The following is a 26,391-nucleotide window of genomic DNA, read 5'->3' on the forward strand; positions in this document are numbered from 1 at the left end:
TGATATTTAACTATTCCATCAAATTAATTCTCTATATCTAGCTTCCATCGTGTATATACATATGCTAATATGCAGCATATAAATCTAGCTATACAAATGCTATTTTGTTATTTGTCAATATGAGGTAGTATGCCAATCAATGTGACAATTAGAATGTTGTACATAGTAATTAATAAATGAGAGTTTAAATCTACTCATAATTCTAAAATATGGAAAAAAATTTATATGCATTATACATGTACATGAAAACACTAAAAAACCAAAAAACAAAGTTTAATAGGATGTGGTATAAAATAAAATCGGTGTACTCCCTCCGTCTCCTATTAATTGTCCATTTTAGTTCCGGCACAAGTTTTAGGAAATGTAAACGAAAGTGGATTAAAACGTTAGTGGAACAAGGGCGGTCCCATTTTTATTTATTGATTTTAAAATAAAATATGAGTAGAATAAGTTAGTGGAATGTGGGACCTACTTACCATTTATTTATGGTAAAAGTGGAAGTGTACAATTAATGGGGGACGAACGAAAATGACACACGTGGCCAATTATTGGGGGACGGATGGAGTAGAATGGATATGTATAAATGAATAAATTAAAGTCAGAATTAATAAAAAAAAAAAAGGGTTGCGGTGCATCGCAGGCCCCACAACGCTAGCCAGCAGCACCACAACGGGTCGGGCGTCCCACCAGCCCCAACTTAGGCACCTCACCCGTCCGCCCTGTTTCGCACACCTGCCCTCCAACCATGGCCTCCCATCCCTCCTATTCCAAACAATGACAAGGACAAGCTTCAAAATGTATGGTCCAAAAACGCCTTCAAATTCATCGTGGAAGATCCATTTTCCGCCACAGATTCTCTGGCCAATCCCTTCCATTCACTAGCATTGTTTCTGAATTCCGCACTCTTCAAACCATCATCCATCACTTCTTCAACACATCTCTAAATCTCCTCACTCTTCACAATCCCATCCTTACCACCTCTAACTCTATCATCTTCGCATTCGTTCCTCGATCCGTCCAATGGGAAAACGCCACAACAGGGAACCCACACGATAGGGTCTCCAGAGTCGAGTTCCAAACATTATTCCTGCGTTCGCCACTGACTTTATCTCTCTTTATCTTTTTTTACTTTATTTCTCTCTCTTACTTTTTCAATACTTCCTCCGTCCCACAAAAAATGTCACACTTGTGGGACGGCACGGGATTTTAGGAAGTTTTATTTTGTGTGTTAAATAGAGAGAAAAATTATTATTTTTATATTCAGGTGAGATATAACTTTTTCCAAAAATGAAAATGTGATATCTTTTATAGATAAAGTAAAAAGGAAAGTGTAACATCTTTTGTGAGACGGAGTGAATATTTTTTTAATCTCCGTGCATATTTGGCTTTGGTTTGTTGAAACTATTGCCATGCCATGAATGATTTCCACCTACCACTGTCAAATAAATTAATGTTAGGACTATGACTGCGAAGGGGGCAAATGGTTTGTGAAGTGATGGACATGAATCAAAGAGTAGACATGTGCCTAAAGATGGAACCACTCGTCAAGCATATGATTGATATCTTTGTTTAGTGTGTCAACAATTTTAAAAATAAAATTTTTTCAAATAACAGATATTTTAATATAAAATTGATATAGTAACAGAGAATAAAAGAAAATTGCAGAAAATGGATCACACATAACTCAGAAAGAAATTTTTCAAAATAAAAGTTTTAAGTCATTATAGAGAAAGAAATTTTTTAAAACTAAAAATTTCTATTTTCAGAGATAAAACTAAAAATTTCTATTTTTAGAGATAAACTAAAAAAGAATGAATTTCTATTTTTAGAGTACAGAGAAAATTTCTAATTACAATATCCATTATCCATGGATCTACTAGCCACACTATTTTTGTACTTCATCATGCATGTGACTAACTATTCATAATCCCACAATCTTTTTTGTTACAGTGAACTACAAAAATGGTTTTTAAATTATGAATTTATACAATTCAGCATAATATTATACAAATAATAAAAATTAATAGTTTTAATCAATTTAAAAATATAATGAATAGTGTACTACTAGTAACTACATTTTAAAAACATTACACCTTTTAAATTGTTTCCTAAATTTGACACTACACGTTTTTATTCCATACTCTTCAAACCACCATTCATCACTTCTTCAACACTATCTCCAAATCTCCTCACTCTTCACAATCCCATCCTCGTTAACCCTAACTCCAATCCTACAAACATCCTCTATCATCTTCGCATCCATCCCCTTGTTGGTCCAACGAGGGAACGCCACGACCGGGACCCCGCACGACAGACTCTCCAAAGTCGAGTTCCACCCACGATGCGTCACGAAGCATCCCAGCGAGGGTTATGATTCATAAGATATAATTTAATATTAGAATAAATCACTGTTTTATCTGTGAATGATTGGAGTAACAATTCCATCTCTTAATTCGTTTTGCTCATTTTATTTCTTTTAATTGTTCTTGCATTATCTTCGATCAAAATCTTAAAAATAAAGTATTTATTGTTATGTATTTTGTTTGCTTTAGAGTTAAATAATCTTTACTTTCCTTGTGGATCGATCCTCGAAGTACTACATTCGATGATGTATTCTTGCAGTATCGTTGTAATATTAGATTTAATTTATTAAACTTGTGTGATCTTGCAGATGATTTTAGAACTTGAAAATTATACATTTTGCGATGATGATTATGTTTGTTGTGATGATACATTTAATATTATATATATTTTTCAACATAAAAGCCATATTCTATTAAGGTGTCTCGGGAGTAGATGTGGAAAAATAAGTATTCACGTTTATACCCTTCTACATTTTTCTTATGTTGAGCCTTTCTTATTGTTTTGTGATGATAATGATATTAGTTGTGATGATGCATTTAATATTGTGTTGTTTCAACATAAGTTCCATATTTTCAAAATACTAATCCGTGCATCGCACAGGTGTAATACTAGTTTTGTTTAGTTTATTTACCATCTATTACGTACACATTACGTTACATGAAATTATGAAATAAATCTATAACCTCACATACACAGCAATAAAACAGGAGATACATTAGGCAAAGACGCCCTTCCATAAGCATAAAAATAAACTATAGCATAATCACTAAAATGCAAATCTGTATTGAGGACGGAGTGGGAAACTCACGACAATGCTTACTATCCCACAATGCTTCCCTGATACGTGTGATCAATACATTGAGAAATGTGATCTCCACCAACGTGTAGCTGAATATGAGAGACCAAAAAAACTGATATCTTTGCCTTGCATAGCGTTTGTCCATCTCCAATTAATTGACATCTTTACTTTTTATTTCTTATGTAATGAAACTCGCATTCCACTAGCGTATTTCATTTACATTTTATTATACTCCCTCCGTCCCAGTTTTATAGTCATATTTTGTCATAAAAGTCCGTCTCATATTTATAGTCACATTTAGAATTTTCCATATTTGAACATAAAATTTTACCCCATTATTCACTAAAATTACACCCAAATGTCATTATCAACAAAAAAATAAACCAAAACAAAAATAAAAAACCAAAAGGTCAAAAAGGGACCCACCTTCAACCAACTCATTTCATTTATTACACACTCCACCATCTCACTTCATTAATTACACACTCCACTAATTTCTTAAAACCCGTGCTATAACTAAATGTGACTATAAATTTGGAACGGAGGGTGTAAAATTTATACTCATAAAAGTAGGTCTCCTATTCTTTAAATTTTTCCACCAACCTTCGACTGCATGTGTTGTCGAATTAATGTATGTCAATTTAAGACCCGTGGTCCAAAAACGCCTTCAATTTCATGGTGGAAGTTCCATTTTCCGCAGCAGCTTCTCTGGCCAATCCCTTCCATTTACTAGCATTGTGTCTGAATTCCACACTCTTAACTCCACCATCCATCACTTCCTCAACACATCTCCAAATCTCCTCGGTCTTCACAATCCCATCCTCACCACCTCTAACTCTAGCCCCAGTCCTCCATACATCCTCTAGCATCTTCGCATTCGTCCCTTGATCCGTCCAATGGGGAAATGCCACGACAGGGATCCCACACGACAGGCTCTCCAGAGTTGAGTTCCATCCACAGTGCGTGACAAAGCATCCCAGCGAGGGGTGCGTCAGCACCTCGAGCTGGGAGCACCACGTCACGATTTTCCCAATCTTTTCCAAATCTTCTAAGCAGCTCAGTTTCTCCTCCTCCTCCTCCTTCTCCTTCTCCTCGCCTCGCATTACCCACAGAAACGGCCTCCCAGAGTGAAGGAGGCCGGCCGCGATCTCCTCCGTCTGCGCCTTCGGGAGCATCAGCAAGCTCCCGAATGCCACGTAGACAACCGACGACTGCGGCTTCGAGTTCAGCCACTCGATGCAGCCGTCGGATTTCTCAAAGAGATCGGCGACGAACGACTTCTCCGACGGATCCTCACCGCGGCTGAAAGCGGAGGGAATCAGCGGTCCGACTCCGATCAGCTCGTAGCGGTCGATAGAGGCGAGCGCTTCGGCCTCGAGCGAGTCGAAGGTGTTGACGAACACCTTCGGCTTGCTCGGCTCGGCATCGAGCGCGTCGAACTGCTCCTTAAACGCCGCACGCGCATCCGAGGGCGAAGAAGGGAGGAGGAAGGAGGGAAGGTCGGTTTTCGATAGCGGTGGAGCTCCGGGGATTTCGATTTTCCAGCCTGGATTATCCGATTTCTCGTTGATTTCGTCGGAAAATCCGTTGAAAAAGTGGTAGTAAATGCACAAGACGGTGGCCGGTTGGATCCAGAGGAGCGCGCTGGGGATGTGGAGCTCACGCGCCACCTCCGTCGCCCAGGGGAGGAGGAGCGTGTTGACTAGGCACGTGACGGGGCGGCCCTCCTCCGCTGCGGCGGCGATGGCGTCTCTCAAGGCCTTTGAGCCGTTTTTTCGCATCGTTTCCTTGAATTTGTTGGTGTCGTCGCCGAGCTTGAAGCCGTCGTCGAATCCGTCGGAGAAGGCGAGGAAGGTTAGGCCCTTGGTATCCGCCGCGCGCCGCCGCGCGGAGATGCTGGTGGCGAAGGTGACGTGGATGCCCATTTTTATGAGATTCTTTGCGAACTGGAGGGAGGGGTTGACGTGGCCTTGCACCGGAAACGTCACGAGGAGGACGTGGCGCTGTTCCATTGGTGGACAAGGATTTTGTCTGGTTGTGAGTGTGGGATTTGAGTGGTTTGTTTATGAGTGTAAATATATATAGAATTCTTGTGGAGGCATGAGTAGGTGAGGTTGCAAAGATATTTTTTTATTGCTGGTTTGTTAAAATTAATATTGTGGGGTTTGAATTTTATTGATGACTGAACCACGTGCAATATATACTCCTTCCGTTTAAAAATATGGGCATTCAAAATGACATGAGAATTAATGTACTCCCTCCGTCTCAAGGAAAATGATTCGTTTTTTGGGCGGCACGAGATTTTATGCAGTTATATTTTATGTGTTAAGAGGAGAGAGTAAAGTAAGAGAGAGAGAATAAAGTAGAGATAAAGGTGTTTTTATTTTAAGTAATGAGTCATCTTAGTTGTGACAAACCAAAAAGGAAAGTGAGTCATCTTCAATTAGACGGAGGGAGTATAAAATAAGAGAAGAGAAGAGATTGGTAGTTAAAATAGTATTAGTGGATAATGATGGTCATAATGGTATAAGTTAAATAAATTGATGTATATGAGTAATATGTTATGAGACGGATGGAGTAATATCTTTTCTTCGTCCCACTATAAGTGAAATGTTTTTCTTGAATATGAGATTTAAAAAATTAAGTGGACATCTAAAAAAAAATCACTTGTTTATAATGGATAGATTAAGGAAATACATATATTTTAAAATTTGTAATAAATATAAATAATTGTAGTAAATAATAAAAGCCAAGGAGAGGGATTTTCCCACCTGCATATAGGTTGGATTCGTTTATGGAAATTATAGAAATATTAAGAGCATTCACAATGGGGGGCGATCACCAAGGCCGATTTAACTCCCCCTCGCCTCCGCCCTCGCGCCGATCAATGACCTCAGCCGATGGCCTCATCGGCACCGCATCGGACCTGCATGGGCCTCCATTGCGAAGGCTCGGCCGATGCCAGAGGCGATTTCAATTTTTTTTAAAATTTTTTTATTACATCTATATATACATCCTTCCTCCATTTTAGACATTCAACTCTCAACATTTTCCAATAATTCATCCCTCATCATTTCACGCATTCATCTTTCTAGCAAAATGAATCCTAATGATGCCAATAATTTCGGCGATAACCAGTTTACTGGCCATGGAGGTCAATTTACGAACCTGCTAGCGGGAAACCAATTTCCCGGAGGCGGCCAATTTCCTATGGAAAACATATTCGGGTTGGGAACCCAATTATCCCAGTTTGGGATGGGTTCAAACCAGATTCCGTCTCAAGGAGGTCTACCTTTTCTCCACTACGCCCAATACGCTGGCTTCCCAAAAAGCAGCTACGTCGGTGTTGGTAGACCGATGAACACATCGACTTTTGGTGATGATGTCTACCGCCCATCAATGTCCCCAAGCATGTTTGGTACTCCCGGGACTGACGAATCCACTGTTAAGGGACTTGAACTTCAGCACCGATGAGTACGAGGTGTCCGATATGGAGCCATCTCCTCCTAGGCCCAAACGAAGGCGGTGGCGAAGGGGAAGATGAAGGAGAAAGTGGGGGACAATTCTGAGGGCGGGCAGGGTGGGCGCACAAAGTGTACCTACTCTCCTGAGGAGTCGATTGCTATGGCTCATTGTTGGCCAAATATCTCCGAGGACCCGATTGTAGCCAACAATTAGGGCGAGGGCGGTTTCTGGGCGTATATCACACAAAGATACGAACAAAACAAGCCCAGAGGAGCCCCGACACACAAGCCTGGTGATCTCCGCAAGCATTGGCAACGCATGGTGTTTGACTGCGCTAAATTTCACAGTATCTACGATGGCCACATGCGGGAAATGCATAGCGGAGAGAACGAAATCACCGTCAAAGAGTTATCGCTGAAGGAGTCTAGGACCACTGTCAACTCAAAAGAATTCAAGTATTGGGATACATATCACCAATTGAAGGATTTTCCCAAACTCAGAACGGGTATGTCGGAGGCGTTGCAGATGAGAGCGGTGCGAACAATCCTGACGATCTCCGGGAGCTATAGCAGCGGCGGACTGGGCCCAATAGACTTGTCAGAGGACCAATCGTCCACTGAGCCTACTCCTCATCGCCTAATGGGCGTGAAAGCAGCGAAGGCCAAAGTGAAGAAGGGGAAGGCAGAGTCCAGTGGGACTGATACACACCACGCAGCTGCTCAACCATCACCAGATCAGGACATGGGTCACCCTGTTCAATTACATCCAGACCGCAGCGCACAAGACGACCTCCACCACGCTTCCACGACCATGTCAGTCGTTAGTCATGTATTCAGTTATTCAGTCAGTTAACTAATGTGGTAGGAATAGAGTCGAGCGTATTTATAAGCTCCATGTCGGATTTTCTTCTTTGGTTCTTTCCCGATATGCAAAAGAGAGTCAAACCAACCCTAGGGTCCTTAGTTTATATAAATAAGAATCTTGTTACCTTAATTCATTAAGCAATAATAAGAATCCTTAAATATTTTCCTTGTTTTCTGATAAACTCATGTTTTAGTTGGTATAATTGGTCAGTTGAGGTGCTTAATGTTGAGTTTTGAGGCTTGAATTGTCTATTTCCGACCAATTATCCTATATTTTGGAGTTTCATGTATTTGTTGAGTGTTCTAGGATAAATAGATGAAAAAGAGGCAAAAACCTGACCGTTTGTGCAAAGGAGGCAGCGGAGCCTTCAAAGAATACACCCGGCCGGGTGAATTTATAGTTGAAAATTCCTACCCGGCCGGGTAAGATGGAATCAGTGTATATGGGTCAGAGAGGGGTCAAAAAACGACACCCGGCCGGGTGAATTTCCAGCACTAATATTCCACCCGGCCGGGTACTGCAGTTTGACGCATCTGAATGCTGAAAATGCGATTTTTGAAGTGGAAAAATCAGAAGAAAAGGCTAGGGTTGGATTCGACGAGAATTATTCTACACTTACCGCCTTCTTCACTCACACACACCTCCAAGAACACTTTGAGAGAGAGAATTGAAGATTGAAGTCTCTAGATCGAAAGATTGAAGACTTCATTCCCAAATTCATTCCACAGGAGTTCTTAGTATCCATCTCTTATGTCTTTCATTGAATTCTTTGTTTCAAACATGGTATTTGTGAAGAACATGAGTAGTTAAATATCTTTTTGTAGAATTCTTGGTGATGATGAATTAATTTCATAGTTTTTATCCAATTGATTTTGTTCTTACCTTGCTCTTGTAGTTATTTGATTATTCTCGGGTTTATTCCTTTCAATTGCTTGATCACCACTTGATTATGTAGGATTAATTAGATTAATCAGGAGATGAAATAATTAATCTGGAAATAAGAATAATTCACACCTTAATGCAATAAAACTCGGGAGAGTTGAGGTTTTGAGTGAGGTCTATGACCTAATCTGCAGGTTTCTCACCTCGGGAGGGGGTTTAATCTATAATTGTGGTCGACTTAGTAATTCTAGAGACACCAAAAAGTAAGACAATTTGATTGGATAAGAGCTTGGAATTGTGCATCGGATCCTTGAGTTCCACAATTTTCTCCATATTATCTTTTTACTTCGTGTTTACTTGCTTTTATTTGTTTATTTGCTTATTATATGCTCTTATTAGTGTTAGAACAAATCAAACTTTTTCCGATTGTCTAGATAGTAGTTAACACATGGATGGTGATACAGAAGGGGAAGCTCGTTGCATAGGGCTTAGTAAGTGGACAATTTCTTTTTCTTTTCTCAAATAGTTTCATAAATGAAATCATTACTTTTGGAATCATGCTTTTATTGAAGTACTTTTTAGAATCATGCTTTTATACTTTTACAGTGACCAACAATTGATTGTGGAACAATGACAGCAAACCTTTTGTCACATCCTCTCTCACTACAAAAAATTAATATTTTAAATATATTCCTTCCGTCTCATAAAAATAAGTTCACTTTTTATTTTTATTTGTTCCACAAAAACATATGCATTTCATTTTTTGAAAAATTATCCCAATTTATTACCCTTATACATCAACATATTTACAACTTATACCTCTTCTTTAGGCGGCACGGGAATTTATGCAACTTTATTTTGTGTGTTAAGTGGAGAAAGTAAAGTAAGAGAGATGTAATAAAATAGAGAATGTGTTTCTATTTTTAGTCATTAGTCATCTTAGTTGGGACAAACTAAAAGTGAGTCATCTTCAATGGAACGAATTGAGTACTATTTTCCTCATCTCTCTTAGAGTGTCAACAATAATGTGGACAAGGCCGGTGGCACAGACGCAAAAAGTTATCTAACCCAATAGTGGACTTGTCTACAGCCACAAATCACATTATTTTATCAAAAAATCAATAACAAATAATAAAAAAATTATAAAAAAAAATGGTGATTCGCACCACCGCGGCTCGCCGGGCCGTGCAATAGGCCGCCCCGGGCAGCGCCATGGCCCCGGTCCCACCACCCTGTCCTTGCCGCCTACTCAGCGGCCTCCCCCCACCCGCACTGCGGCTAGACGCATCCCCGGTTGCAGAAGAAAGTTTTTCTTTTTCAAGGCATTTCAATTTGCATTCTCTAATTTTAATTAAAATACTAACAATAACGATGATATTTAAAGCTTTATGAAATATAATAAAAATATAAATTAATATCTTTAATTATATTAAAAAATATACTTAATGAATTTTTAGGCAATGTCTAGTCACAATTTGCATTCTCATGATCCCCTACTTTAGAGTGACATAATCTTGGAATTTCATTTCTTCTTTCATATTGTAATAATAAAAATTTAAATATATTTTTTAAAATAAGGTTATCGTAATCAATTATTACAATTAATTAATAAATATTGTTTCCATCGCCCAAAAATATATATTCTTTTTTTAGTCCGTCCCACGAGAATAAACATTCTCTAATTTTAGAAACTATTTTCTCTCTATTAGGGGTGGATAAACGGTCGATTAACCGACCCTAAAAATTGTTCAAAAAACTTACCAGAACTGACCCGATCTCTTGTTCGATTACTTAACTAACCGACTTGATTATCCAAATGATTCAAAATCCAACACTTCAACTTTTAAATTTTCACTTTTCATCTACTTTTATTATTATTATTCCCTTCAAAATAATAAGGACATTTGGGACGATTCGAGAATTAATGCATAATTGGTAAAGTAAGAAAGATGATAAGAAGAGTAGTTAAAATAGTGTTAGTGCATAGTGGGACTCGTATTATTGTTAGTGTTTAACGATGGGTCTTAGTGGTATAAGTTGTAAATAAATTGATGTATATGCGTAATAAGTTTGGGGGAATTTTCCACAAATGAAAATGAGATAATTTTGTGTGACGGACGGGAAAGAAAATTGTCCTTATATTTATGGGACGGAGGGAGTATACATTAATTTGTCTAGGCATTTCAAAAGTTTAATCTAAACTTTTTTTCACAATAATTAAGTGAAGGGATATCTTATTTTTAAAATAATGTTTAGACACTTTATTAACTTTGAGATATCTTATTTTTAAAATAATACTATGGGCATTTTATTGACTTTAAGATATTAAATGATAATGACACACTTTGACAAAAATTTAGAAGTAAACTACATTTTTTTCTATTGTGACGCATTTAAATATGAAATTTAAGGATATAAAAATATTATAGAAGTTTATTAATTAAAGATATAATTGAAATTAAAATTGAATTTAGTTTCAGTATAACCGATAACCGACTTTGAGAAAAATGTCAAATAGATACCGACCCGAACGCCGTGAATTTAACCGATAACCGACCGGTTTCAGCTCGATTCTCAATTAACCGAATTACGGAGAACTGTTACCACTCTTAATTCTTCACTAATAATACTTTAATTACTATTTCTTTCTATTTCTTATTTTTTTAATTATGCATCAAACCCGTGTCCAGCTTAAAATGCATAATTTTTTTTTGGATGGAGGAAGTAAGACAGGATATAAATACTCCAACGACTCAATTTTCCCGCCATCAGCCAACACTGATTCCCTCCAAAATCAGTTCCCTCTCTTTTCTCTTTTATCTCTCAAACCCTAATTCCATTGCTTCCGAGCTCAGCTAAAGGCGTAAAACCAGTAACCGCGTGAACATTCAAAGCTGCAAAATGAGAATGGCGGCATTAGAGGAGTCTTCTGTGAGGGAATCGTTAACATCCGGCAAGCCTCATTCTCGTAAGAGGCAGAAAAGCAGCCGATCATCGCCCAATTCCGACTCATCTGCTCCCGCGGCGGAATCAGTGGACGTGAATTGCCTCAGTGCTTCGCGGATTCTACTGACTAAAGATCTTAGGCATAAGAGGGTTTTCAGTCCAGCCGTCAATTCAGAATTCGAGGAGGAAAATGAAGAGCAGAGCAAGTTGCTGAAGGGTTTCGTTTCAAGCGCGGCCCCTGATTTCGATGTGAAGGAGTACAAGCTTGGAAAATCTAGGTTCGCGAGGTCGGAGGTGGGGGATGAAAGGATTGATGGGGCAAATGATCTGAAATTGGAAGATCGGACAATTCCTCTTCCCAATGTGAAAATGGTAAAATATTTGCTCATGATCGTCTTGATTATATGTTTTTTCGAGTTTGGCTTGAATTTATTCTGATTTCTGGGTGCAAGTTTGTCCGTCTAGTCTGGATTTCTTTTAGTGATAAAATGTGGTGATGAATTTTTTTGGTTCAATTTCTAGGCTCCTAATGGTTGTCAGAGGAAGAAGGTTTTCAAGACTCCGAATTCATTCAGCTATAGAAGATTGCTTCCGCATTTGATGGATATTGTCAACAATACATCTAGTAATCACTTGCTCAGCTGTAGTTCTGATTATATATACAATGTTCAGATTTAGGCAAATCTTTAGGAACTTTCGTTATTGATTGTTAAATAATCATCATGTAGGTGTTTCTAAATTTGAATTAGTGGATGCTGGAAGTCCGTCTAGTTTTCGAGAGCTGGATGGTGTCAGTTTTGAACCGAGGTCTATTGCTGAGAATAGTTGTGCAATTGAAACTGAGTGTGTTGCTTCTGAGTTTGATAATGATGCAAGAGAAACCCCTGCAAAAGTTTCCAACATTCAGCTAGATTTGAGTGGTGAGGGTAATGAACCGGATCGGACTGCAGAAATCACCGGGCTGCAAAAAGAGAAGGAAAATGGACATCAGAATAACATGAATGGAGTTGATGGTGCATCAGTAGAAGGATGCATCCAGACAACCCCTCCTGATCCTGGTACCCTTGCCAATACAGAGGCCGGTCGTGGCAGAGAATCAGCGGATGCTAAGACTAACCAGACATTCATTGGGTTGTCAGTTAGCAGAGAGAAGGGCAGCAGTGCCGCCTCGAAGCAGTGTCCGGATACCAAATGTGATGCCAAATTGATGAACAAAATGGTATTTTCATTTGGTGAATTAATGCCTTCCAACAATCTAGTTTATAGAAGAAACAATAGTTTACTCATGCATTTTCAATGAGCTTGCTGGAAGGTTTTGGGTACCCTAGATATTGCATATGTGGTGTGTATCTTTATTAATGTCAGTTTGCTTTCACCCAGGCTCTGAATCCATGTTCCCGACTGAGGCTCTTCGGGAACCACCCCAGGTCAGTCAGTTACAGAAGACTGCTTCCGTTTCTGATGGACATATCCAAAGCTGATTCATGTAAGTAAAAAGTGATGCTAGAAATATCACTGACCTGATAAGAAATACTTTAGATTTCTTCATGTAATAATCTCTCTTGCATAGGTACCACAGCAAAGCCTCCAAAAAGATTGCCTCGGGTTGTTTCAGAAGAAGATAAACATCCAGCTCCTGCTGCCACTGCTGAACACTATTTTGTGAATAATGCTCCAAAGGGAAAAATCTACAAAATATTATATGCTGAAGATAGAATCCAAACTGCCTCAGATGGCTCATCTCCTTGTAGTAATAGTAATCTGGTTTCATCGAAACTAGAGTTATCTGCCACCAATTATTCATCAAATATTGATCCTAGGTCAGTTCATTCTGAAAGTCTTCCTGATCTAGGCATGGTGAATGAAGAAAATTCACGAAGTAAAAGTGGTAGGGCAAAGTTACAACTAGATCTTGGATCAAAAGAGACTACTTCAGTCGCAGAACCATCATCGGTTGTCAGCTATATTCAGACCAAGCAATGTACTTTTGAAGAGGCTAAGTTAGTTGAGAAACAAAATATGTGCTTGAGTGTGGGATTAGAACATAACAATCATAATACCGGTTCAAGTGAAATAGTTAACTTGAAGCAACACTCATCCCATATCAACAAATTGGATCATTTGGATGCTTTGGTTTCTCCTAACAGGCCTTTCAAAGGAATACTTAAGAGAAATCGTCGAGGATGCAGAGGGTTATGTAATTGTTTGAATTGTGCTTCTTTTCGTCTTCATGCTGAAAGAGCATTTGAGTTTTCAAGGAACCAGTTGCAAGATGCGGAAGAAGTTGCATCACAGTTGATGAACGAACTAGCAAATGTTCGTCTTTTATTGGAGAAATCCATCATTGAAAAAGATGATTCTGCTAGCATCCGACCCTGTCCGGTAAGTCTGTTTCTGTACAAATACCTGGATACATGTTATTTTATTCAACTGTTTGGATGAGCTTATTTTACTATGTAACGTAGGAGATGCTATCCTGGTCTTCTAGAACTGTAGGAGATAAAAGATTTAGCGTTTTGGGTTATGTTATATGGAGTACTTATGTTTGTTGATTCCTCTTATTTGCACCTCACTGTCTAGCTCTCATGCCTTGTGAAATATGTTGGGGTGGGAGACTGGGAGTAGCACCTTCTTCTCCGTTATTGAGAATTTCAAGTCTACCTTCTTATGTCTTTATGAAGGTTCTCATTAAAGAAGCGTGCGATAGAGCAATTGAAGCAGAAATTCTGGCAAAGGCGCATCTTGGTGAATTGAACAAGGATCTTAGTGTTCATTGCAGAATCCCAGTATGTATATTCTTCATAGATCCACCATTTCAAATGTTGTCATTAATTTTAAAAGGTAGATGCACACAGACAAGTTTCTTATTCTTATTTATCAAATACAGGACTTGCTACAGCCCAAGGTATCTTTTGCTCACAGCAATCAATACAGGGAAATATAGAACTCATCAAGTAGCTCTAAAGGTTCTAACAGAACCCATGTGTTGGTAGCTGTATATGAGCTAATTGTTCCTGCGTCATGATTCAGAGTGGTCGTGTTTGCTCGAACGTGCCTCTTCTATTTATAATGTATAGAGTAGTCTGCCTTTGAAGCATATTTGCAACCTTTGATTTCTGTATCCAATTGAGGCATCAGTGTGATCTTAGCATCCCATTACATTCTAGATGAGTTATGTACATACGTTACACGTTATATATAACGAACTGTTCAAGTGAGTATTTGCGTTACTGCTTAATTTTGCATCACTGCTTATTTTCGTCTGAACTTCAATCTTTATATGCCTCTTGTTTAGAAGTAGCATTGATTCTAGACACCTCGCAAGGTAACAAACATATAACTATTTTATTTGCATCTGTCTAACGGAACATGCAATACTAATACATAGGAACAGAAAGATTAGGGAAGAAAAAATCTGAAATGCACAGTAATAAACTCCATAGCCTCGTCGAAGATGTTTGATCATTGCCTGCACTCTGCAGGGAAGCCATGAGGGAATCTTCTATAGTCAGTGCAATAGTTATAAATCATGAAATTCTTCTGAACCCATCTTAGCCTTCTCCAGCTGTAGGCGTCGAGCTCATTATTCTGCCACGCCCCTTTGGAGCCGCTGGTTTGTGCATTGAAGTTACGGTAGTAGGCTGTGAAGGGCGCCCTCGACCAGTCCGTCTTCACCAGCCCGCCCCTCGTTGCCCAGTCATCCGCATTCCACAGGCTCGAGTAGATCCTCATCGGCTGGTTCTTTGGGTAAGGAACGCCTTTCGACTCACTGTTCTTGAACACCCTTATCGGAGTATTGTCCACCAGGAATCTGATATAGGAAGATTTGATCAATAGATTCAATAACTATTATTTTCTTGAAATTTGTGTGAATATAAATCATGTGCTTACACAATATGCTGGATATTCCATATGATGGAATAGGTGTGGAAGTTTTTGGTTGGATCGAACCAGAGATGGAACTGTTGCTCTCTGTTTCCTTTGCCCTGTGTGAAGACATTGGTGTGGAGGGTGTACGGTTCACCCGTTGAGTTTCCCAAAAACTCGAAGTCGATTTCATCGTGGGTTGGCCCTTGAGAAGATAACTGCAACCACGAAAAGTATATTTCTCAGAGGGCGTTTACTTTAAGTGATAGGATGCGAAGAATATAAGCCACTTTGTCAAAAAAATAAATTCCTAAGTTGATATGTGGGGATAGGAGACTATGAGAATATGTATAGATAAGCTGTGGAGTATATTCTCCTAATCACAACTTGATAAATTGTCACGGAGGGCAAAAGTTGGATGCTCGTGATGCATGGAAAAAGTGTCACTTCGAACGTGAGAAATTCTAAAAAGAAAAACGTGTCACTTTGAATGAAACGGTACGTACGTAATAAGCAGTAACAGTGCCAGCAGAGTTGCCAGCAACAAGCTTGAGCTGCATATCAATCCTTCCAAACAAGTACTCCTTCTTCGACTGAAATCCAGACCCGGAAACCTTGTCGAGCGACAGCGACAGAAGCTGCCCACTGCCGTAGATCCTGGCGCGGCCACTGCCCCAGGTCAAGTCGAAATCTTGGTAGAAGTTTCCTGCATTTGCTACTCTGCAAACAAGAATAATCAACAGCACTAAAGTGCTGAGGATGTTAGAGGCCATGCTTGTTTCTTTTCTTTACTTGATTATGATTAATGAGTGTGATGACTTTGAATTTCAAAGTGGGGTGTATATATATAGAGGTGAGGGGTGGGGTAGGGTGGGGTGGGGGTCTGTTCATAATGGAAAGAGTGGAATACTTGTGAGTGGGAGATGGGATGGGAAGGGATGGGAGGAGAGGTGAAGCTGGTGCCAGCTTTGAATAATGAAAGCTGGAGGTTCTACTTTCACTTCTTTTGTCATTTGGTTGGCTACTTTCAAAAATATTTGGCCACTTGCGCTTTTAATTCTTACTACTATCATTTTTGAATTTGAGAAGATATGAGTGATCGGATTTAGAAAACGGAACTTGTGGGATTGGAGATACTGTATATGGAGTCGATGCTAGCTCAAGAAGCTGAATTTATTAGAATAATTTAGACGTTGGCGGACGACCCTGCCGATCGACTACCTTCGTCTATCTTTGGATGAGATAGGTTATGGGCGACCAAAAGAAAAATTGATGGTTGCAACTCTTAATAAGTACTTTTAACATTTTCTTTTTTCTCTGAAACTCATATTTCGCAACGAAGTTTCTTTGTTCTTTCCTTCTTTATACATTTTCAGCTCTTCATCGTCCTATAATTTCTAGCAAATTGGCCTTCATAGCATTAACATAGCGAAGAATGAATATAATTTTTAACAATTTGGCCTTCAGTAGTATCAAACTTAGCTAGGATTGAATATAATTTTCAACAATTTGACCTTTAGTAGCATCAACTTAATAGTAGCTAAAATATAAAGCAATTTCAACATTACAAAAATAAAATATGAAGAAATTGGTAGAGACTTACAAATTAAATTGGCAGTTTGCTACATCTCTTATTACACTTTTCATATATTGTGATCACGGGTACTTTGAATTTAAAATTCCATCAAATTGTACTTAATAATAACTTAGAATGCATGTGAAGAGTAGAAAGGTAGATTCCACCTACGATTCTCTTGTATTGGATGCCAACCAGACTATGTACATATTTTGGGATCACATATTTATGAAAATGAACCGTTGCCATTGAAGTGATGCTCATGTATTTCCAACTTTTTATCTACTCTAGCAATAAATCCTCTTCAATGTTCAATAACAACCTACCATGTTTTCTCTTAATACTCTTAACTTAACAATGCATAATATTTTTGGGGTGGGCTTTCATTATTTTAATTATAGACTAGATTAGCATAATTGTATTTAATCCAAAGATTATAAACTTTTACATTCTAAATTATGGCCTCATTCCAAATCTATAAGGCAATCTTTTTAAAATGAAATATTTCAATTTTAGAATAAAAAGTTCAAAATAGAAGCTAGCTCTAGATGAAAATAGAAGGTTCGAATTAGAAGTTCCATTTACACATTAGAGTGTAGAAGCTTCCAACAAAAACTAGCACCCCGTGATCTTTACTCCCCTAAAATGATTAGCTGTATTTTGAAAAATAGCTTTTTTTTATATAAAAAAAATAGCTTCGTTCTTATCCTTATCTCTAAAGGATAGACATGATGAAAGATTATTGTACTCGGTCCTATTCTAATGCTTATAACACCCTGATCCAAAATCAAAATTAAATCTCTATCCTTAGATTTTAAAATGAGTGGATGAGATTAAAGCTCACAAATCTTAATAAATAGTAGACAAAATATCAACAAAAAGGTAATATTGTCATTATGTTATCATATGATAATTTTCGTGGGTATTTTTTTATATCAACATTGTGTATTACAAATATCAACAATATGACATTAGAATATCAACACAAGGACAAGAAAATATCAACACATTTTTATTGAGATTGAACATGCATAATATTGAGTTTGCCTACAATATATTGAGATTTTTTATTGCATTTGTTGATAAAAGCTGCTTATCAACATGTACGAAAATTGAAATATAATTTATCAAATTTCATCACTCGAACATCGTCGGAACATATGTAATTGAGATTTCGTTGGAATCCTTATTAAATTATCTTTAATTTGATATATTTTTTGCTAAAAAAATAATTTAAATTGAGAGAGTTATGTAAATATAAAGATTTGAGATGATTTTGAGGAGAGAGAAAGTAGTTAGTTATAATTACTACATATAGGATTTGACATTAATACCCTTTTAATTTAATTAATAATTATTTAAATTTAAAATATACTACACTTGACATTATATCAATCACAAGATCTTCTAATCTAATGGTTAAAAATTGGTCTCAATTTTGGATTGCTAATTAGTTAGCAATGGATCATATATTTGTCAAACAAAATAAAATCACTCTATTTGAACTCAATTGGAAAGAAAATACATTTCAACTTTAGGCTTTAGCCAATCACTCTCACTGATGAATTTGTAAAAATATTTTCTTCTTTTCACAAGGATTAATATCCTAACCTTTAAGTATAATCTTGTTCAACTAATAATTACCACCTTCTAAAACAATTTTGTGAGGATATTTTGTGTACGTGCGAGTCAATTAATACAACATTTATCATCTCCTTAAATATTCGATTTTTACTTTCAACGACATTAGATTGAGGTAAACGTGGCATGTCGTTCGATGAATTATGTCACTTTTTGTGTATAATTCCGGTGAAGCATGCCATGACAAGTTCCGGACAACCACCATAAAAAGGGCTAAAATCACCTAGTAATATTAGGGTTGTTAAATTATGTACTAAAATATATGCAAGTTCATGCATTTGTTGGCTACACCTAATAACATTAGGGGCAGTTATAGATCTCTAACCTTTCTTTACTTTATTTTAAAACGATAATGAACTTTTAAAATTGTTTGGTCATAGTCATAGACTTGTTCTAGCACCAAAAATTTGACTATGATCACACACATAAACATGTTTATCGAATTGGGATATCGAAAAAATGAAGCTAAGACGCGAGAAACACATTTTACGGGTGAGCCTAGTCCGATTTAAAACGCCATTTTCTTCGAATCGAATGCATTTAACAATGAAATGAACTCGATAGTCTCATCAGGCCCTAAAATGGCAAAAGATCATCCTAAAACATGCATTTCGAACTAGCAAATAAAACTTACCACTTCCGAGTAACAAAGTAACCAGTTCCAGAGTAGAAAATTTGGCAACCTCCCAACATAAAAGCTCTAGATAGATGGTATTTTGCAGATGAACTGACGATCAATTTTGTCGAGCTGGAGTACTTGAAACCTCGAAACCGGGAGGAATGAAAACTACATCGTCCCATGATGACACTGTGGTAGCCTGGAAAGAAATTCACTTTGATTATAAGAGGCCATAACATTGAATCATGATGGGAAGGATATGAGATAAGGTACGGGGTGAACTCCTCACCTTCATTCCATGAATTATATCCTCAAGAACAGCAACCTATGACATAAACCAACGAATGAGAACAAGCTACTGATGGCTAAAGGTTTTGATAATGCAGGTATTCAGAGGAAACGGTAATTTGGATACTGATACCTGTATGTCCCCTCGCCTCAAGCTGGGATTCACCTGCTTCTGATCACGTGAAGCTCTAGAAAGTGACTTTTCTAGATCCTCCTAAACATTTCATAAAGCAAAAGAATGTTAAATGCAATCAAAGTGTAAAGAAACAGATGAGTGGCTGAGTCGTCATTTTAAACCTTCCTGAAGAAGACAGGGCGATAGGTCTTATTTTCACTCCTCAAGACCAAGCTCTTCGACTGCAATAAATGGTAGAAGTGTGAATAAGATGACAGCAAATGGAGATATATAAGCTCATAATTAAATGATACATCCCATTCAGAAAGTTGAAATTAGAGATGCAAGGAAAACAAAACAAGGTCCCTTATTAGCAGCCTTCAAGTAATACCTAACAAATTCTACGATACACAACAGAGTACCAGCTGTCTTAACCGAGCAAAATATGTTTCAAGATTAACAGTTCATTCCAAGAAAGCAAAGTACTCATTAACTGCAAACAAATTTTTTTGATCCATTTAAAAGTTCAAGAATGAAAATAATATTCTAGTTTACAGCATTAAACTGGATAAGTTCATAAATAGGCAGGGCAACAAAACAGCATGCCATCCTAGCAACAGATATCCCTCTTAAGATGTTTACTTGCATAGTCTTTCGGCAAAAACTTCATAAACAAGACTTCCAAATGCAATTTCAGCACGGAAATGACAGTTTTCACCAAGAGGTGAAGAGTAACAAGACTCTAGCTGATTAGAATCTGGTAAGAAAGCATTACAAATCCAGGAAAGTCTTTTCAAAATGATTGTGTAGAGCAAGATAAGAAACTACACCCATTGGCTGGAAAAATGCCTGAAAATTGGGCAAGCAAGAGAAGGGACTATAAGGGCAGGCAGGCAAGGTATAGAACTTACCTGCACCTTAGGTCAATGTTCCAGTCAAGAGTGAACTTCAACGAGCACAAAAAGAGACGTGAATTAAAGACATGCAAAAGACAGAGAAGATTGTGGACAAGCACAGACAAGATAGAAATACAAGATGTACACTCGTACAGCAGCATGTGCAGGACATAGAGATTGAAGAAACAAAATGCTTTACCAAATGTTGGGTCGAGCGCATGATTAGAGTAGTGCTTAGATGGTTAGGCATGTCTAGTACTAGACCCTTTCTAATGTAAATGGGGATTATTGTGATAGAAAGATTTGACTTTATATGAGGATTTGGGATGAAAGATTTACCCATCCTGGAAGCCATAAGATTTATAATTACCAAATCCATCTTAAAACTTTCATTACAATAATAGTGTGTTTTCATTCCTTCATCGAGACCCATATTTCTCTTCCATCACCACTTCCAAACATTGCAAGAAGAGAGTTACGTTGAACATTTTGGATGGTTTACAAACAATAATATGGAAGATGTTTCTGCACTTTTCAAAAAGAAATGTTCTACACTTGAAAAATATTGAGTCTTATATGATCACAAAAATGAGGATTATATACAGTTTCAGAAAGTAGAAACAAGCTTGAAGTTGAGATGAACCTGGAAAACTGGGACCCCACGGAAGCTTTCCTCATCCACACCAACCCTTTTCCTTTCCTACATACATCGCAAGAACCAATTCAGGAGTCGAAAATCAATTAAACATGCAAACCTTATCTTCAATTTGTAGATATCACCAGCTTGAGCAAGCAATATCTTATTAGAATGAGTACCAACTTCGATCCATGGATCAAAAAAAATCATTGAAGGAGCAAAAGCAGCAGATGATATGGCAGAGCCAAATGTTAAAAAAGAATCAGCTTAAATAATCAAGGATTCAAGATTCAAAGCAATACTATCAAGTTTCTTTTGATTCATTCTGCTGTCCATACAAATTGTCAACATTCAAAACAATTAATAATTAATAACTTAATATAAAAGGTGTACAAAGCTAAGTGTATATAACTCGTGATCCTCTCGAAAATATCATATAGCCATACAGCCAAGACTAACCTGCAATGCATTCTTTATCTGAGAAGCCTCGGGTAACAATCTCAAAGCCACCCCATTAACTTTAAGATCAAAAACCTGAAACCACCATTTTCCAATCACTCATAGGCAAAGCTAAACCAATAACTGAAAACACTAACCACAACGAATGCATAAAAAAAATTCTTCAAGTTCATATAATCGCAGTGGCAATATCAAAATTCTACATTAACAATGAATTAGTCAGTTAAAAAGCATGAATCGTGTATAACTAAGCCACCAATTTTACATAATTGAACCTCTATGAAACCAAGTACTGAAATCCGCAATGCATTATTCTAAGCCTACAACATGCTCGATGAAATGCCTAAACGAGTATTTCATCACAGAAATGAAAGAGCCGGCGATTTATACCTTGCTTAGAGCAACAGGAACAACTTGTGAGCCAGAACTCATAGAAGAATCAACAGATTTCATATGCTTAAGGAGAGCTTCGGCGTCGGCTTCGGTGAAAAAGAACAAACCGAGATCTTTGCGCGATTGAGTGCCCGAAACCAAGACAAATTCCTCAGAGCCGTTGCTCAGGGCGTACACTGGCACTCCAGCGAGCCGCTCCTCGATTGCTTCCTGTGACATTGCGCAATTCTTAGGAGTTAGGTCACTATTATTGCTAGGGGGATTGAATTTGCTCTGAAGCGTGTTGCTGTCGTCGGAAATTTTGGCAAAGAAAGGGTTTCTGAGAGGGGGATTGTTCTGCATATTGTTAACGAAGGTCGAGAACTGTTTCTGTAGCGATGTGACGGCCTGCTGGAAGAGCAGCTGGGGCGACGGCGGCGGAGCCGCCGGCTGCCGGCCTTCTTTGGGTTTAAAGAAATTCATGGGTTTGGTTTTTGAGAAATGAGGAATTCCTCAATGGAAGGTACAATCGGAATGAAAATGCTGAAAATTAGGATACTTTTTTTTTTTTTTTTTTTTTTTTTCCTAAAATGAATTTCCATTTTCTATATTCTTATTACATGGTGAGTTGTTGTCGATGTTAATTTACCTAATCGGTTGCCAACTTCCCTGTCGCCATCCAAAGATCTTATTGAGTATGTGATGACCTTCTGCGTTTCACGGCTTTGACGTCAGGGCTCACCAACGGCGTAGGATAAGTGACTGCAGAGGCGAAGAATGTGGTAGAAGATGGCGTAGAAGGAGATAAAGTGAAAATCTTACTATGATCTTTTGAACCCTAGTTTCTTATGAGATTTAATGTAATTTGGTAGTGCGTGTTTGTGATTTCATAGTTTTTGCCTATTTCTTGTACTTGTGACAACGATGATTTTACATGTATTGTACTTATTAAGAAGTGATTATGCCGATATGTCATGCTTGTGGTGGCAATCAAACGGTGATGATATTAGAAAAAATATTCGAATTTACAAAAAAACAAATCATCGTACATAGATAAGCATCACCGTTTACAGAAACATAGCTACGCCTACATACATCTTGAACGATACTCCTTGAACTTGATTTTAATCTTTAATTTTACAAAAAAAAAAATATGAGTCATCCTTCTTCTACTTCGCTAAATTCCAAGCAATGCAAATTGATACACCAAATCTCTTAGTGAGATGGACAGTTCGAAAATTTCATCACCTTCGCCACATTACTCACTGCATTATTTTCATGCGTATAAACAATGCACTCTTCTACCAAATTATGCGACATTTTCAAGTCAATTGGGAGATGATTTGCTCTTTAAGATGAATCTTTTTTTCATGCAAGTGATTTCGTAGCTATTGTGGCCCTTATGATTCATTCTTTGAAGAATGCACCTTTCCAACCTTATGAAAACCTTGTTTGAAGTCATGGGACATATTGTGCAAATGATACCACTTCATTGACCAATTGATAAACATTATGATATGCTAATTCCAATTGTATATGCTTTGTATAGCTCTGAACTATTGCCAAATCATAGATATTAGTTGAATTGGACTTGTTGCTACATGGTCTGTGTCCCCTTCCTTGATGTTAGGAATGGCATCATTTTCATGAATGAAGATAACATTCTTCCTTTGCAAGGCCACTTAGATTTTGGGTGTGAAGTTACATAACAACCACCATTGACTGTCACATTTATTTCGAAATAACTAGTTACAGAAATACACCCAAAATTGCTCTAATCAAGAAAGCTAATGAATCATGAAAATGACAATTTAAAATGTTGCATATACTTGCTGAGCTGAAACTGGTGCACCACCACGAATTACAGCTCAAACAAAAGCTAATTCAAAGACATAATTTGGTCTCTATTTTTCTGTCAAAACAAAGGAATTTGTCCATAACAAAGATGCATCCCTAGCATTCCTAACAAATATAATCTTCATGTCATTACATCAACAACTTAAAGAAGATAAACGTCACGCCTGATGAAACTTTAACAGAAAATTCTCATCCACTAAATTGAAAACGAAACAAAAAGCAACACAACATCTCTAGTAAAAGAACCCAAGAACCTTTCCTCCAACGTTCTTCCTGCGGGCCTCTTCGTGATCCATGATCCCAGCGGATGTTGTCAGCACGATGTAACCAAACTGAAATCAATATTCCCCAAGATTTTAACACACAAGACATCATAATCTACAATTATGTGGCAAACATTTTCAAAGGAAGCTAGGCTTTGAGATTGCATCATTGTATATCAACCTGTCTAGATGGAAGAAGTCTTGCAGTCCAGGGCTCGATTTCCTTGACGCCAACATCAAAACGGGGACTGATGACACCGCACTTGTTGAGCCTTCCGTTCAGCTCAACAACGATTTTGCCGGATCTGTGGTCATCGACAAACTCAAACTCACCAATGTATCCTGTTTACATCAATTCACATGAGAAACCAGTTGTGGAAATATTGGGACATCCAAAAACAGCATTTAACCAAGGGAAAGAACGCACCGTGCTTCTGCATAACCAGAAGAAACTTGACAATCACTTTCGACGAAGGCCTGATCATGACCTGCCTTTTCCCCCTCTTCTCAGCATTATACATGCTCTTCAAGGCATCATTCAACACACTGACTCTCACCATCTTGCAAGTTGAGCTGATTTAAAACAAAATTTTGCATCAAACACTATACAGCTCAGAAAGAATAAATCTATGAAGTATCATTCCAATTCGATAATTGAAAAAAGATGAATTTGATTAAGAATGTTGAAAAATACAAATGCATCAGAAAAAATCATAAATTAGACTAGAACAAACAGAATAACGAACAGTAAAATATACATCATGAACTCGCTAATTCCGCACATACATTAACACAAGAAGCAGATATCAAAATCTTCGACAGGTTAATAAATTATGCTAATAAATCAATCAATCATATAAAGTCTCAGAACTATCTCTCACAAAGCTGAATTCGTGCTACATAGAGTTATAAATCGTAGTCAATTTCTTTTTCCCCAAATATGCAGGTAAATCTCCGATTGTTCCGATGCATAAGCAATGAAGCGAAGAAACAAAATCAATGGCAGAAATGCTGTAAAACGAAGCCAATCTAGAAACTTGAACAACTTACCTGCTAAACCGGCGGTGGCAGCGGTGGCAGCGGCGGAGGCGGAGGAGGCGTGAGGAGATGGAGTAAAACAAGAAGAATTTGTAGGGTTTGGAATTTATAAGGACGCCGCCGCGGAGGTGCTGAAGTACTGAACCCTAGTTTTTCCTTTTTTTCGAATTTATTTTATTTTTATAATATATATAATCTGATTATTTTTCATTCCTATCCAATTTCTACAATCTCTTTTAGTAGTAGTATATTGATTTTATATTAATTTCTTAACTTTTATCAAATTTATTACATGATTCAATGTTAGGTAGTACATAATATGAACAAAATGTCAAATGAAAATTTGGTGATAAAAAATTAGCTATATACAATCAAATTAATATTTTGTACCTAATTTTTTCATTAAATCCAACTTTTTAATTATTTTTTCTTAATTGGTAGATCAAGGGTAACAAATTATTTTTACTCTTGCTAATTTGTAAGTAGCTTGAAGGAAGTGACAAATGACGCAAGGATTTAAGAATGATTCATACCTAATACCAAAAGTAGAGATCGAACTTGAATTCAACTGAAGTGTTACTCCCAAAATCATTCTATATAATCATGTTAGAGTCGGTAGTGTTTCGTTATTCGCAAAGAAAATCGCGTTGATACATTAAATATTTTTTCTTAATTTCTATGTCAAAAATAATTGACTCAATTAACAAAGAACGAATGAAGATACTCTCTGTCCCTGAAAAATTGTCACCTTTCACTTTTACCATTTTTGGTAGTGAACCCTACATTCCACTAACTATTTTACACATTATAAAACAAATATATAAAAGTATGACTCACGTGCCACCAACTTTTTCAATTCATTTTCTATTACATTTCTTAAAACCCGTGTCTGGTCAATGATGACGAATTATTAGGGACGGAGAGAGTAATAAACAATCAATTTTAATGAGCTTATGACTATTGTTTTACATTATTATATATATTTCACATATTACTTTATTTGTGTATAATATTTATATATCGTTTAAATACAATAAAATTATTATGAATAATACATTACTAAAAATATATTCTATTCATTTCACTTTTAAGTGACATATTTTCGTTTTTTGGATATCGCACTCTAATTGACATATTTTCTGAAGTTAAAACATCATTATGTCTACTTTTTTCACTCTATCCTATTTTCAAAACAAAATTGCATAAAAAAAAATACTCACTTAAAATTAGACGAAAGAAATATTAAAAAGAAAATAGAGTATAAATTATGTTAGATGGATCTACTAATGGTAGTATAAAATATAGTAACTGTCATTGTAACATTGAGAGTTGATGTGTGTTATAGAGAAATTAACAATTTATTGGGTTGAATGAAAGTTACACGGATGAAGCCGCGAAATGGTGTGCTAAAATGCAACATAGATCTTGTTGTATTCGAGAGCC

At 37.2% G+C, this 26,391-nt stretch overlaps 5 protein-coding genes across 5 annotated transcripts; 1 reads left to right on the forward strand and 4 right to left on the reverse strand.

Moving 5' to 3' along the window:
* Positions 1-3,652: 3,652 nt before the first annotated feature.
* On the reverse strand, positions 3,653-5,290 carry LOC125218179 (UDP-glycosyltransferase 75C1-like). Its single transcript, XM_048119805.1, has one exon. It carries the CDS (start codon positions 5,173-5,175, stop codon positions 3,805-3,807), a length of 1,371 nt encoding a protein of 456 aa, XP_047975762.1. The 5' UTR covers positions 5,176-5,290; the 3' UTR covers positions 3,653-3,804.
* Positions 5,291-11,161: 5,871 nt separating this feature from the next.
* Positions 11,162-14,538, forward strand: LOC125202060. Its single transcript, XM_048100380.1, has 7 exons — positions 11,162-11,692; positions 11,843-11,945; positions 12,049-12,539; positions 12,701-12,806; positions 12,891-13,702; positions 14,002-14,106; positions 14,208-14,538. Exons 1-7 carry the CDS (start codon positions 11,276-11,278, stop codon positions 14,262-14,264), a joined length of 2,091 nt encoding a protein of 696 aa, XP_047956337.1. The 5' UTR covers positions 11,162-11,275; the 3' UTR covers positions 14,265-14,538.
* Positions 14,539-14,646: 108 nt separating this feature from the next.
* On the reverse strand, positions 14,647-16,010 carry LOC125202062 (xyloglucan endotransglucosylase protein 1-like). Its single transcript, XM_048100383.1, has 3 exons — positions 15,694-16,010; positions 15,212-15,405; positions 14,647-15,131 (listed from the first exon to the last, which is right to left on the reverse strand). The coding sequence occupies exons 1-3, from the start codon at positions 15,958-15,960 to the stop codon at positions 14,783-14,785; spliced, it is 810 nt and encodes a 269-aa protein (XP_047956340.1). The 5' UTR covers positions 15,961-16,010; the 3' UTR covers positions 14,647-14,782.
* A 2,941-nt stretch (positions 16,011-18,951) lies between these two features.
* LOC125202061 (protein TIC 22-like, chloroplastic) lies at positions 18,952-22,344 on the reverse strand. Its single transcript, XM_048100381.1, has 7 exons — positions 21,809-22,344; positions 21,419-21,493; positions 20,966-21,022; positions 19,609-19,668; positions 19,445-19,525; positions 19,313-19,348; positions 18,952-19,222 (listed from the first exon to the last, which is right to left on the reverse strand). Exons 1-7 carry the CDS (start codon positions 22,271-22,273, stop codon positions 19,139-19,141), a joined length of 858 nt encoding a protein of 285 aa, XP_047956338.1. The 5' UTR covers positions 22,274-22,344; the 3' UTR covers positions 18,952-19,138.
* Positions 22,345-23,673: 1,329 nt separating this feature from the next.
* Positions 23,674-25,116, reverse strand: LOC125202063 (40S ribosomal protein S15a-like). The gene is made up of 4 exons (XM_048100384.1): positions 24,961-25,116; positions 24,338-24,483; positions 24,092-24,252; positions 23,674-23,979 (listed from the first exon to the last, which is right to left on the reverse strand). The coding sequence occupies exons 2-4, from the start codon at positions 24,468-24,470 to the stop codon at positions 23,881-23,883; spliced, it is 393 nt and encodes a 130-aa protein (XP_047956341.1). The 5' UTR covers positions 24,471-24,483; positions 24,961-25,116; the 3' UTR covers positions 23,674-23,880.
* Between the last annotated feature and the right edge of the window lie 1,275 nt (positions 25,117-26,391).

Source organism: Salvia hispanica, chromosome 1, assembly GCF_023119035.1.
Source record: "Salvia hispanica cultivar TCC Black 2014 chromosome 1, UniMelb_Shisp_WGS_1.0, whole genome shotgun sequence".
Classification (NCBI taxonomy): Eukaryota; Viridiplantae; Streptophyta; class Magnoliopsida; order Lamiales; family Lamiaceae; genus Salvia; species Salvia hispanica.